This window comes from Hippoglossus stenolepis, chromosome 13, assembly GCF_022539355.2.
Source record: "Hippoglossus stenolepis isolate QCI-W04-F060 chromosome 13, HSTE1.2, whole genome shotgun sequence".
NCBI classification, from domain to species: Eukaryota; Metazoa; Chordata; class Actinopteri; order Pleuronectiformes; family Pleuronectidae; genus Hippoglossus; species Hippoglossus stenolepis.
This window is the reverse complement of record NC_061495.1, coordinates 12,746,909-12,760,048: the sequence shown is the minus strand read 5'-3', so window position 1 is coordinate 12,760,048 and position 13,140 is coordinate 12,746,909. Positions and strand designations below refer to the sequence as shown.

At 39.8% G+C, this 13,140-nt stretch overlaps 1 protein-coding gene across 3 annotated transcripts in view; it reads right to left on the bottom strand.

Annotated features, from left to right (window-relative positions):
* ubr3 (ubiquitin protein ligase E3 component n-recognin 3) overlaps positions 1–13,140 on the bottom strand; it is a 41,374-nt gene that overhangs the window by 16,265 nt on the left and 11,969 nt on the right. For 2 of the 3 annotated variants that reach the window (XM_035175202.2, XM_035175201.2), the window contains exons 23-30: positions 12,568–12,600; positions 11,287–11,732; positions 9,514–9,602; positions 6,345–6,494; positions 5,243–5,376; positions 4,659–4,769; positions 4,269–4,469; positions 3,126–3,262 (exon numbers count right to left, since the gene is read on the bottom strand). In XM_035175202.2, coding sequence (XP_035031093.1) covers positions 3,126–3,262; positions 4,269–4,469; positions 4,659–4,769; positions 5,243–5,376; positions 6,345–6,494; positions 9,514–9,602; positions 11,287–11,732; positions 12,568–12,600 — 1,301 coding nt within the window. The remainder of the gene's footprint in view (positions 1–3,125; positions 3,263–4,268; positions 4,470–4,658; positions 4,770–5,242; positions 5,377–6,344; positions 6,495–9,513; positions 9,603–11,286; positions 11,733–12,567; positions 12,601–13,140) is intronic. The other variant, XM_035175203.2, reaches the window with a different exon arrangement.

Below are 13,140 nucleotides of genomic sequence, written 5' to 3'. Positions count from 1 at the left end.
GCTTCTGGTTACGTGGCCTGCGTCTTTTCCAGTTTGATTAGGAAGATGAAAGATGCATTTCTAGTTAAGCCATTTGCCATTTAATGTGCCTGTTTTGAAGCAGCAATTCCGTATCAAATAAGTGACAGCTTTCCAAGACTGATTTTGCAAAAGCTGGACCATTAGCATAAAAGCTGTTCCAGCTACGGTTCACTCATAATCCTCAATGTGCATTTCCCATGCAGATCCAAACACATTCTACTCCTGAATTTTAATTCCTCAACAGCAAAACAGTGAAAAAATAAACTAAAAGCTTTAACAAAGTACATAGATGGCGAAAACAGATAGGAATTACTAAAATGAGACTGATCTTAGCCCGTTTTTATCCTGCCACTGGCCATTTCTTTATATGGGCTGGGAAGGTGGGGGCAAATCCTTGGGTTTCCTGGGAGAAAAAGCAATTTCACATAGATAATGCAGCCACGGTGAAGCTCCATCTGGCTTTTGCTGATAAGAGCGCCCCTGTGACAGAGGAATTTTCCACTCCTCAGGCAATTTGCGTTGTTCATTGAACTTCAGAGAGCCAACAGGCACCCAGACGTACTCAGGGGATGTTTCTGTTCAGGGTGGAGGGCTGAGGGAGCCACAGTGTTGGGTGGGGGAAAGGGTCTCAATGGCTACGCTCCAGGAAGGGAAGGGAAGGGTTTTTTGGAGTGGGAGTGGTGTGGACTTAATAGACTCCAAGGTGAACTGGAGGCTGGTCATTTCTCTTACCTGTATCCAATCTGTTGAGAAGATACAAATACACGAGAAAGGGACCAGGTAATTTTCTTTCCCAAGATTACACTTCCGGCCTATTCTCCAGAGGATAGATGGAGGGCGACATACAATTAAGATCTCTAGTCAAAATTTAACAGGAACATCGAAGTTGAATAATGTGCGTCTTACAAGGCTAGTTCACCCCAAGATGACTCGGGACTAATGAAGAGGAACTGCAGACCATGTCAATGAGCAATCATCAGAACTGCAACTCTGACTAATGGCGTTGTCAAACTAAAACGATCTCTGTCCACACAAGCATTTCAGAGCTGTATCAGTTTTAATCCCTGTCCATATCAACACACCTGAAAACGTATAACGCTTGCAAGCTTACACCGGAAGCATTTGGTTGTTAGTTGTAGAAAGAGCTAGACGACAAACTAGATGCACCAATGGCAAAAGATAAGTGCAGTTGTACCATTGCTAATGGCTGCTGTTAAATTCTGCATTTTACAAGGACAACCGGGTCAGCATCGCTTGTAATTGATTATCCACGTTGCGTTCTACACTGGTAGTTGAGGCTGAATCCAAGTTGTTTTCTTCCGGAAGACGGTTATGTGATAAGAGCCTGATGAATCAGTGAAGGCTACGAATCAGCAAATGGGTTTGAGTGTCTAGGTCATCATTTCCAAACATCTCAGTTTCTGCCCGTTCAGACTACAATGCAGCCCCTATGTAGTGTGGATGCCAGTCGTATACGTAGTAGAGGTGCGGCCTTTTTAAACAAAAATGTAGTTGTATGCATGTGGCCAATGCAAGCTTACAAAAGACCACTGGTCATTAAATTCAGACATAGGACGTGTAATAAATTCATAGTCAGTTAGATGTCCCATCAAGTGGAGACACAGGCAATTGACACAGAAAGACTCGATACAACTTCATTGCAGCACATAGCGGCAAAGTTGCTAATGCTGCTTTAAAAAAACTCTTGAAAGACTTCCAGAACCAATACACAGCAAACAGTCAAATGAGAAATATGAAGAAAACTAATCAAACACCTTCACAGCTCTCTGAACAACTGAGAAAAAAGGGGAAATAATCCATAGACTTGCTACAAGTTCTATGCAACAACTGCAGTATTGAATTTCAGTTCAAGTTGAAGTAAAAAAACGTATAAAGTAAAACTTGAACACTGCAGAGGGGACACTTCTGTCTTTCTTCTACAGCGACAATCACTGGTATTCTATAAGAGGGGCTGACCTTCAGAGTCAAGTGGAAGAGCGAGTTGGCATTTATTCCTCTGGTCTCAATAGTCAGTGGTGTGTGAATGGGTTTGAGTGCTGCAGACAGAGAGGTCAGTGGCCACACAGAGCAACTTAGAGATAACCTGATACGACCTAGTCATTGCTCACATTTGCTGACAACACATGCGCGCAGGCGCTTTCCCAGATCATGGCAGGTTCTGCCAAGCCCCTAGTAAAAACTCTGGAGAATGTCCGTGTGAGCCCATGTGAGAATACAGCAGGATAATGTCTGGAGAATTCACGGTGAGTGAGTGGGGGTGTTGATGACGTTTCTAACAAGATGCAAAATTATATGAACTCATGATCTTTCTCTTGTTTTGCCTGCTGTTCTTTTAATCTCCATTTTTCTTTCTGTATGAATAGTCTTGTTTGCCTCAGTTTAGATCCATATTCAGCCCAGCAAGGGCACAAAATCATATGTGTATGTACAGTATGTATAATTTATATACATATAGCAGAAACACTATTTGCCCAGCTGTGTTCTCCAAGATGCTGGAAAAGTCCAAGGCCAGTTGGGATATAAGATCCCTGCTGTGCACTCTGGGCTTCTGGGTTCCAGGGTCACCTCCTAGTTGGACGTGTCTAGAATACCTCCATATGCATATCCAGGAGGAATCTAAGCAGATTCCCACCCAACATCAACCATTTCTATTTAATGCATAGGAGCAAGTACTTTACCCTAGTTATTGAGTTATCGAGTTATTGTTTTAGGTGTCGTTTCCTCTTTACCACAACAATCTATACCAATCTGCCTGTTGAGAACCTTTGACTCCTCCCCTTGGGACAGCACCTAATGCAAACCCTCGCCACACTGCCCAAAAGCAAGAAGTCTTACTGATGAGGAGAAAGAGTTACATCTGAACACCATATATCAGATGTGATGGAGTTTCTGTCCATGAAAATCACAAACAAATTCAGTGATAAGGTACAAATCCTGGTCAAAGATGTGCTGGCTGAATGGACACACTCCATCATCCCTCAAGTATTCTTACAGTGCTGAAGATTATGGTTCTAAAACCACAAAAAAAAATCTGCAACACTCACACTGCATCCCATCTAATCTCCAGGTGACTCTGCTCTTACCTTGCCACCGAGTACATGAAGAGGAAGTCGTTGTCAGGAGAGCCCGGGTTCTTGCCATAGTCCATGTATTTCTTCTGGGTGGTGTTCTTGATGTCTTTGATAACCAACTCCATCTCCTTACTTAAGTTGGACTCCGTCTTTAAAAAATAGGAACAACATGAAGTCAAAATTCTTCTGAAATAAACTTTGGGAATCTAGCCTGAACTCAGAACCTACATTTTTCGATCAAAATGATAAATTCACATTTTACCCACAACTTCCTTTTAATGTCAACTCGTGACAAAGCTTTAAGGTGGAGGTATTTACAATAAACTCATTGACCCAGTACGTAATCAAAAACAACTCATCTTTCCGCTGCAGCTAGTCATAATTGTGTTTATGATTTAACTTTAATGAAATTTCCTCCATTAGCAGTTTGGACTGGAGTTTATGATAAGTAATGCAATGATTTTTTAGTACACAAACAAGTCATGATTTTATAGTACAGGTCTTATATGCCTCTTGCTTCCAGAAACTATAACTACTACTATTAAGAAGGGAGCAATCGTACATCAAAAAGTTTTTATGGAGTAATCTTGCATCAGGCCAGTGAGATTGCTGGTGGTTAAAAGCAGCTGGACAATTGCAAGGGTAATACTAGGTAATCAATTTAATCTCAGAGACAGTATATTTCAAATAATTTACATTTACACCTCCATTGAATACAGTAAAAGCTAAATTTAAATGAATTGTTACTTAACCCATACAATACTAAAACATGCTGTGAACAATTATTAGACTGATCAAGTATTTATAGTGATTTGTAATAATCTGGATGAAACATGCAAAATCAACTGTGTGGTCCTTAAAGTGTCCTTAAAGAGTGTTAGTTTACCACTGGATCTAATAAACACTGACACTTTGAGGAAGGCAGGTGCTTGATGAAACAGGAGCTTATTTCCTGAGAGAATTAACCATCCTGTCCCATTTACATCAGTGGTCAACACCCCCTGTGATTTGGCATCAGCTGATTGTTTGTTCTAATTACAATCACCGTCTGTTACCACCAGCCACTGATGACTGTGTTAAAAAAAAGCTGTGTTAAACATACAGGATACTTGGATGCTTTTAGTGATGAACCCCAGGATTTATTGTAAAACTTACGGGAAAAGGTCCGAGTTTCTCCTGAAGATCTTCTACTTCATTCACAAGCACACACAACTTCTTGTTTGTGGGCGCGTGCCAGGCACCGCCCTCTGTGCCCCGCCCGGGGCGACAGGGAAGGACACTATTAGCAAACTGCCGACAGAGTGGGCACGTAAATTCACCCTTGTCAACCGAGAAACCCTGGAGCACCTGGTCATTCTGAAAAAAAAATACACAAGACAGTTGAATTTGACTAAAACTTAAAACTTGAAAGAGGCAATTGATACCAAGTAATATTAATAATAATAAATTTCAGGATTGCAAAATTGCAGAAAATGTCATCCAGTATATTTGGATCATACTGCAACTAAATGTGGAAAATATAAACAAGTGGTGGATTTATCTTACCCTCAAAGACTCCATGTATGACTTGTGGCAATCTATGTGCAAAGTGTGTCCACAGGTCTGGACGTAGACGCCTCCGTCCCAACCTATGGAGACAGACTGCAGACAAGAACTCTGCAAAATTCAAAGGAGACAAATGCCATCAATTAGAGAATGCATATAGATCTGTCTCTGGATGTTTTGTGGCGCTGAATTAGCAAACAAACTAAAAACTACATAACAAAGTGAAAATAAAGAAGCTTATGTTATTCTGTTGTGTTGTACACGGTACTTAAATGACAGATTATTTTCTAAATGAGTAAATAAACTGTGTTGTATTTGATTATATCCAAGGGATTAGTGTAATCATTATAGATGAGTGGTTGGCATCAGGAATTGTAAAATAGTGCTACACAATTACTACTGCATTTTACAACATATATTCATTTAGAAGACCATGCAACGTCCTGCAGTTACAATTTTTCTTTGGTGATGTTCCATGAAAATCGAGCAGTCATGTTGCATAAATAAAACCATATCCCTAATAGTGTTCTAAGCACTTTTTCTCTCTGGTATAAAGGTATTATTATTATGAGCGATACACCCACATCTTTGAAGAACCGTTGCATTAGCGTCAGCCTGACATCATGAGCCACTCCACACGTGTCTGCAGGATAGATGTGCTCTTCATCGCTCGTCGGTAGCTTCTTAGCCTCTTGGTTTTTGCAGCGGTGCCCAAGCACTGAAAGACAATCAAAGCAACATATGATTAATTAAACTATTGATTAATCTGTTGACTTCTTTTTCTTCTTTTGGTTAACCAAAAATGTAGGAAAACAGTGACTAATGCATAATAATTTATCGAATCACAAAATCACATCTATAAAATGAAACGTATTTTGCACTGCTCACCAGAAAAAAAGGAAACGGATGATATTTAATTTTCAACGATGTAAAACAGAAAAAAAAAAAAAATTCCCAATGCAGAAGCTGAACCAAAATAAAGTCTGGCATTTTTGCGCGGTTAATTAATTAAAAACGGATTATCAATATAAATGGCAATCTATTTTCCATTGATTGACTAATTGCTTAATGAACTACTCATTTCAGCCCAAGACAATATGGTTTGCAACCATAATGAGATGTTCATGCTTTTGTAACACATTGAAATAATAATAACATCATAACATGTGCAGCTTTCAATGACAATGGTTTCAGGTCACTAGAAAGGACAATGTAATTGTAAACTATAATGGACCTGCTGTTGGGGTTGTTTTTTTACGAGATGTTTTTTGACATTGAGGTCAGAGCCTTTTGAAAGGTTTTACAAGGTGACTAATTAATAATCAAAAATACCATTTATCTGGATGACAGTGAATGATCCTCCCTGTCCCCAAAATGGGAAAGAAATTACCTCTTACAAGAGCAGTCTCCATGTACAAGTGAGCAGGGATCAACATGAATGATAAATGAGCCAATTAAAACAAAGCTTAACCTGCCTATTTAACATGTGATTCACAATATGGTGGATCAAATGTGATAGGAATAAATGTTTCTGACTCTCAATGGTGAAATAGAAGGTGATGTTTGTCAAGGACTCATCCTGTTCATGTGACCCGACCAGGCTCCTTATTGTCAGGTATTTTTAAATTGTAGAAAGAAAATCAGGACAGTTAAATTGGAAGAGGAGGAAGCTGGGAAGTGTAGTACCTGAGGATGCCTGCAGGAGAACTACTAGGCCAGTGGGACGGTCCTCAGTGGACGGTCCACTCTGGCCACAGATGACACAGTCATAAAGAACCTCAGACTCCATTACTTCAGATGCTCCAAGATCCATGGCTGCCTCGGCCTCAGGGGATTCTGTCAAAAAGAGCAGAACCTTAAAGATATGACTAAATATGGCACAATAGGGATCATGTAAAATTATGAATACTATGAACATGAAAGTGTAACAATGGGATACAATGCAACAGCTCAAATTATTACTAAAATATTAATACTAATTTTGAGAGAATTCTGAGTGGTTTTATTTTGTGTTGATGATCCCTCAGCATTAGGTTCACATGTGAGAGGGTGAAAACGTCTCACTATGAGAAACACAAACACATAATGCTGTCTGAAAGGTTTTCATTTTGGGAAAGACAGAAATAGAGGGAACAAGCCAAGCCATCATTCGCGAAAATACCAAACTTACTCTGAAAACACTGAAAATAAATAAAAGCGTAAGAAGCTCCTTCTGATGTTGAACTTATGGTGTCTTCAAGAATTCAAAACCTATGCTTCTTTACAACAGTTATGGGCAAAAAAATAGGGATTGACAGCCAAAATGGGATTAAAGCAATGAAATATATACGTACACTCTATATGTCAATACTGAGAAATTTAATTAATGCACTACGTTGCTACTATTTGCGTGATTGCCACAACACTACAGATTAATTACTGATGGGAAATTAGTTTTAAATGTTAAGAACTGTGTTCAATTTGTGCAGCATGTATTGTGTAGAAATGTCAAGCTGTGGTGGAAATTGATTTATTGCTTTTTGGAATAATGTGTTCTCAGGAGAGGTCACTGTGTTCCTGGGGAAATGAATGCTGTTTGCATTAGATGTCAACGCTACAGCTTTAGCCCCCGGCCATCCCAGTACTCAGACACATGCGCACGCGCACACAAGGTAAAATGACAAGGACACAGACTGAGGGTGTGCTACAGCTTTATGCTTCCAACAGCATACATTTGTGATTCCTCTTTGAAGTTTTGTATTCACGTAGCAGGTACGTTTTTTAATGTAAAGTTGTTCTTTGAGAGAAGCTTTTACGTCAATGATAATGCACAACACTACTAAACACATCTAAACTACAACAAACGGACCTAATGAACAGTCATTGATCTGAAAGGAAAAGTTCACAACATTATTGATCCCACTAATCTCTGTTTAGAATCACATCCAATACTCTACGGCACAAAGGATTATTTTCACAATGAGGTCCTGCGGATTAACTCAAGTAACAGAGATAGTGATCTGGAAAATATTAAAGATAAATTCTCCACTGCAAAATTATTTCAGAAATCTCTCTGACATATCTAGGAACTTGGGCAAAAAATAAATAAATAAAATATGATTAATTAATGATCATATTTTACACGTTTGAGTGTGTTTACTTCAGATTGTTTTACAATCATGTCTCTATGATATAATAACAAAAACAAATTACCACTCTGAGATCAAGTCCTTCATCTAATCTTTCTCTTTTCCAGTAGCCACACCAATGTCCAGGTGGGAAACAGAATATGTTAAGATAAAAATGCCATGGTCTTTAAGTGAACTTTGGTATATTCTATGAGAAAATCGGATTTTAAGGACGACTTCAAGAACAAATAGCAATTCCAGCTGCATAAAACATAACACCTCTTGAAAACCTATCACGAAGGGCAGTTGGAGGAGAGATGCCTTTAATATATTTCCTTCCCGACATAAAAACAAATGCTAAATCCTGCAGGCAAATTCAAAAGATATTTGCAAGCATTCTACAGTACATTCACATAATTGGATTTATATCATCATCTTTCAATTACATTTAAATTTAACTTCAGTATAAGTGATCCTTACAACAAAATTAGCTTGAGGCAAAGCAAACTAAAGTTACTGCTCAGGAGGAAGTGTGCAGTAAGAGGTCAGAACACAGTCTTGCCACAATGGTCCATCCGATCACAGCAGCTATTATTCACTCACTAACAATGCTGTGTCAGAGTGGGTCCTGGGAGTCCAGCCCACTATTAGTGCTTTGATCCTGTGTGAACTCAGCCAGCAGCCACCCACACTCCCACAGGAGCACTCTCCTCTCACTTTCTCCTAACAGGCCCACAGCCACGGACTCAGACCACTGTCACCTTGTTCCAATGTAAAAAGGAAAAGCAATGATAGGTTTATTTCAGCGGTCACTTTCTTTAAAAGGTCTACAGAAGCAGGATGTCCTTCAAAAAAATACGTAGTGTGCTTTTATAAAAAGCTGTACATGTACGTCAGAACAAAACAAGTTTGATAAGCACGATTTATCAGACTGGTTGTTGTATTCGTACACAGGACACATCAGTGTCTTATCAATTTTTTTTTTTTAAATATAAATATCCGCAACAGAGCTCTGTGAAAATTACATCTTTTCATTTTTTTAAAATTTATATTAATGTTATTGTTGTTTATAGAAAAAAGAGCTCTATTGTAAGTAGAAGACAGTCCAGAGAATGTTGCTGTCAGTGTTTACCACTTCCAAGGCCCAACAGTCCCCTCAAATTCACTCAGGCTGCACCAAATTTCACACACTGATAGAAATTAGTTTCCTTAATGTTCCTGATCTTTTTTGGGATCAAAATCCTTGAAAGTTTTGAGGGAATCCGTTCAGTTTCTTTTGTGTAATATTGTTTACAAACAAACAAACATACAAACTAACCAACTACCAAATTAACAAGGGTGAAAACATAAACTCCTTGGTGGAAGCAATGTTAACAAAAACATGTATTCTTGAAAAAATGAAAATAAAAAATAGCATTCACACCATCCAAATACTAATCATATTTTCAAGAGCACTATATTAGAATGAAAAGGGAACTGTATTTGCACTTGTTAAGCAGCTCCACCACACATCTAACCTTTTGCATGTGTTTACGGAGGGGAGACAGTACCTCATTCACCGTACATTATACCGTCACCATTCATCACTTGCCTCAGTTGGTTATTGTAGACTGAATTTTGCACTTTGATTAACAACTACAGCGAGCACGTCGCAGTGCTGCTGCTGCTGCTTTTTTGCATATACAGAGCGTCCTGAAATGATTGGTGGCAAACTCTCTGCAAACAGAATTAAGTCGGCCTTTTCTTACCAACATCCATGGCTGTTTCCATGAAACTCTTCTGCCTGGAAGCAAATTCAGCGAGCAGTTTCTGCTGTCTCTCTCTGGCCCTCTGGCGTCTGAAAGAAAGAACAAGCAAAATGTTATTTGATGAATCTGCAGAAATATGACTTTTATAACTCTACCAGTAACATTGTGTCTGATTTTAACTAAGCTTTGCTGTGAAAGATGAAAATCTGTTAATCTATTAATTAAATTCGTATAGCATATTTCATACAGAGGTATGAAGGTATGAGAGACTCAGTGTGCTTTACAGTAAAACAGAGAAAACATTAAACAGATGACATAGAAAATACATAGAGATGCTACACACCAACTAAATAACCTAAGAGACACCCATACAGGACATATATGAAACTACTGCATTCAAACTTTATCACACACACACACACACACACACACACACACACACACACACGCACAGAAATGTTTTAAGTTTGTTTTTAAAAGAAGATACAGTTGCATTAGAAAGTTTGTTCCACAGAATAAGACCATAGTGACTAAATGCACATTCACCCAATTTAGTTTGGATTGTAGGTACATTAAGGAGACACATCAAAAGGTTGATTGTTAAACTAAGCCCCCTTTCCACTGGTCAAAAAACCCAACAACACCAACTAACATCTGCCTTTTGTCTGCAATGGGAATGGATACAAAAGGCATTCACTCCAGAGTTGAATGACTCTGGAGTAGACATGGGTTTTAAAATCGGGTCCGATCGTCAGTGATGGAAATGTGACACTCGGGTGAATGCGCTAATTTGGCAAGACAGCGACGTGAAAGAGAGTGGCTTTTATTATTAGTCTATTTAGCCGCATTTCGAAAACCTGCATAGACCTGTTCAGTTTTGGTGTAAAAGAGGTCTAAAATGGAGGGTTGAGCTCCACTCTGAAGACGAAGGGGTGAGAGCTGACTGTAAATTAAGCTCCTAATAAGAGCACATAAACAAATACTGACAGGAGCGTTGCAGCTCAATAATTTTCCACTGATGGCTTCAGGGGTGCCGACAACCAGCCTGAGGAATGGGCAGCAGCTCCTCACTCCTCACTGCCCAGAGCGCACTGCTGCCTGACTGTTGCCATGGAAACTGGCACTAGTTCCAGTGAGTGGGACTCGATTCTACCTTTACCTTTGTCTGTGGGGTGAAACCAACCCCAAAAGCAGGCCATTATCAGACGGTTATAGCCCATTCCATCATCGTTAGAGGAGGGGAAAGGGAGACACGAACTGGTGAAAAGCCAAAACCCACCGAGTTTGATTTGATTTTTGCAAAGTTTACGGGCTTAATGATGACACATGTGAGTGCATGAGGATATTGTCTTTCCACAAAGATGGTGAGTAGAGACTTGATATCTTCAGAAATTGATTACAATCTTGAGAATTTAACAAAGAGGCTTCGTCAGTGGCACATATACTAATGGTGACATACAGAATATTTGCATCCCGACACTCTGCACATCCAGTGCCTAGTGCAGCTGTTGAAAAAATAAAATGTGACAGGCTGAGAGAACCATGATTAATTATCACTCCTTTTGATTTGCATTCTTTTTGACATAAACCTCTTCCTGGCAGTGGATATATAGAGGGAAAAGTGACAGGATACACATTCATTGTCCTTGAACACATGACTTGAAGCAAATATACTGTAAAGCACTTCTTGAAAACAATTTGATAGATTATGTCTTCTAGAGGAATGTTAAATGCAAAATGGAGCTGTACAAAAGCACTTGCAGATTACAATACCTCTCTTCTTTATCCATGGTTTTCTTGTCAGATGGACTGTTCTTCTTCGGTGGCACTGGAGGACACACTTTTCCACAAATGTCCTGGATGCTACGCTTGATTTGGCAGCTGCGCGTGGCTGCCTTGGTGAGGATACGCTCAATGGCCGTAATGCCGTCTCCGTGAGCGTGACGGCTCGTGTCCATATCCTCCAGCCAGGACGGCGACAGGGAGTTCGGCCTGGACGACAGTTTCTGGTGGAGCTTGATGAGGAGGGACAGCATGCTCTCTCGGATCTCCAGGATCTCCGTCACCAGCTGGGGAGGTGTGCCTGGCGGGACCCAGCGGGTTGAGGAGCTCTTGGGCCTGACAACCTGGGTGGCCTCGGTGTTGCTGCGGTTGATTATCTCCTGGAACTTCCTCCTGCGCTCCGCCACGAGGCTGAAGACCTGAGCTTCACGCAGGTTCTAGGAGAACATTGAACAGACATGAATTACACAACACCATTTGTTTTCACATTAGTTTTTTACATGGGCAATGCTAATGTGATGTTCTATGATTTAAGATACAAGAACCCAATGCAAATATGAATGTTGTACAAATACTGTCACACAGATACAAACTCATTTTACAGCACTTGATACACATCAAGTATCAAGCCCCCACTGTATCAACACAATATGCGAGAAGAAAGAGAAGAAACACTTGATGGTTGACTTGTCTTCAAAACACAAACACCCTCTCCTACAAATATGTCAGTAATCGTCCGATTGGCTTTGATGGATTGAACAGGTGCTTCATTACCATAGTCTGACTGGGACAATATATATAAATGTCAAATTAGATGTCCTTTTTAAAATTTCAGCTGACGTCTCACGAATACCTTTGCTGATAGTGCTCAAAACAACCATATTCCTGAGAAAAATTCTAATCTTCCCCATGTAAAAGCTCACAAGCCGTCTGAAGGATTGCCCTGACCTGACAAAAAGGACCTGAGCTGCACCGTTAAATAAACATAAATCATATACCCCAGTCAAGGCGACATCAATCATACTGACATGCGGTTAAAAAGCGTTTACCCAAACCTGCATTACACACATAATTAGTTTCAGCAGTCAAGAGGGAGGGAAACTGCTGAAGCACGACATTATACACACGCCATAACACACCAAGGCAGACCTCCTTTGAAAGGCACAAAACAAACACGTGCACGGAAATTCTCTGAGAGTAAAAGATCACATGGACAAATGCAGCTGCTGGTGGCATCAGAGCAATCAGCCTTGTTTAGAAAAAGACAGCTACCTCTCTCCAATTCCCTGAAAGACGTCTGGAGTTCTGTGGAGCAAGTACAGCAAAGTGAACAACAGTGATGATGATGATGTTACAGATGAACACACCATGAGCACCAAACCATCAATGTAACCTGGTAAATGAAGCATGCACATGCCAGGGCTCAGCTGAAAGAAAAACGTGGGGAAAAAAAGAATATCCAAAAGAATCTTCCAAGTCAACAAACACTGAAACTGTCAGCAACACTTGTAAAGTCAGTTAATTACTAATAAATGATTTTGTGAAAATGTATCAAGTACTTCACACATTCAGTCCCTGCAATCCAAGAAAAGCCATTGTATTCAGTACTTGTTATATTGTTGAATTATTTAAAGCTGTAGTTCAACATTTCTGGAAATACGCTTACTTAACTTCTTAATGAGGGCAACACTCATCAGGCCTTAACCATAATTATTAAGCAGGTAGCCAGTTAGATTCATTTAGCACGAAGTCAATAAAGAGAGAAACATTGGAACCTACCAGCTTTTTTTAAATTCACTAAAAAAGCTCACTTTTACAACATGTGGCAGCTGGTCGTAGCCAGGA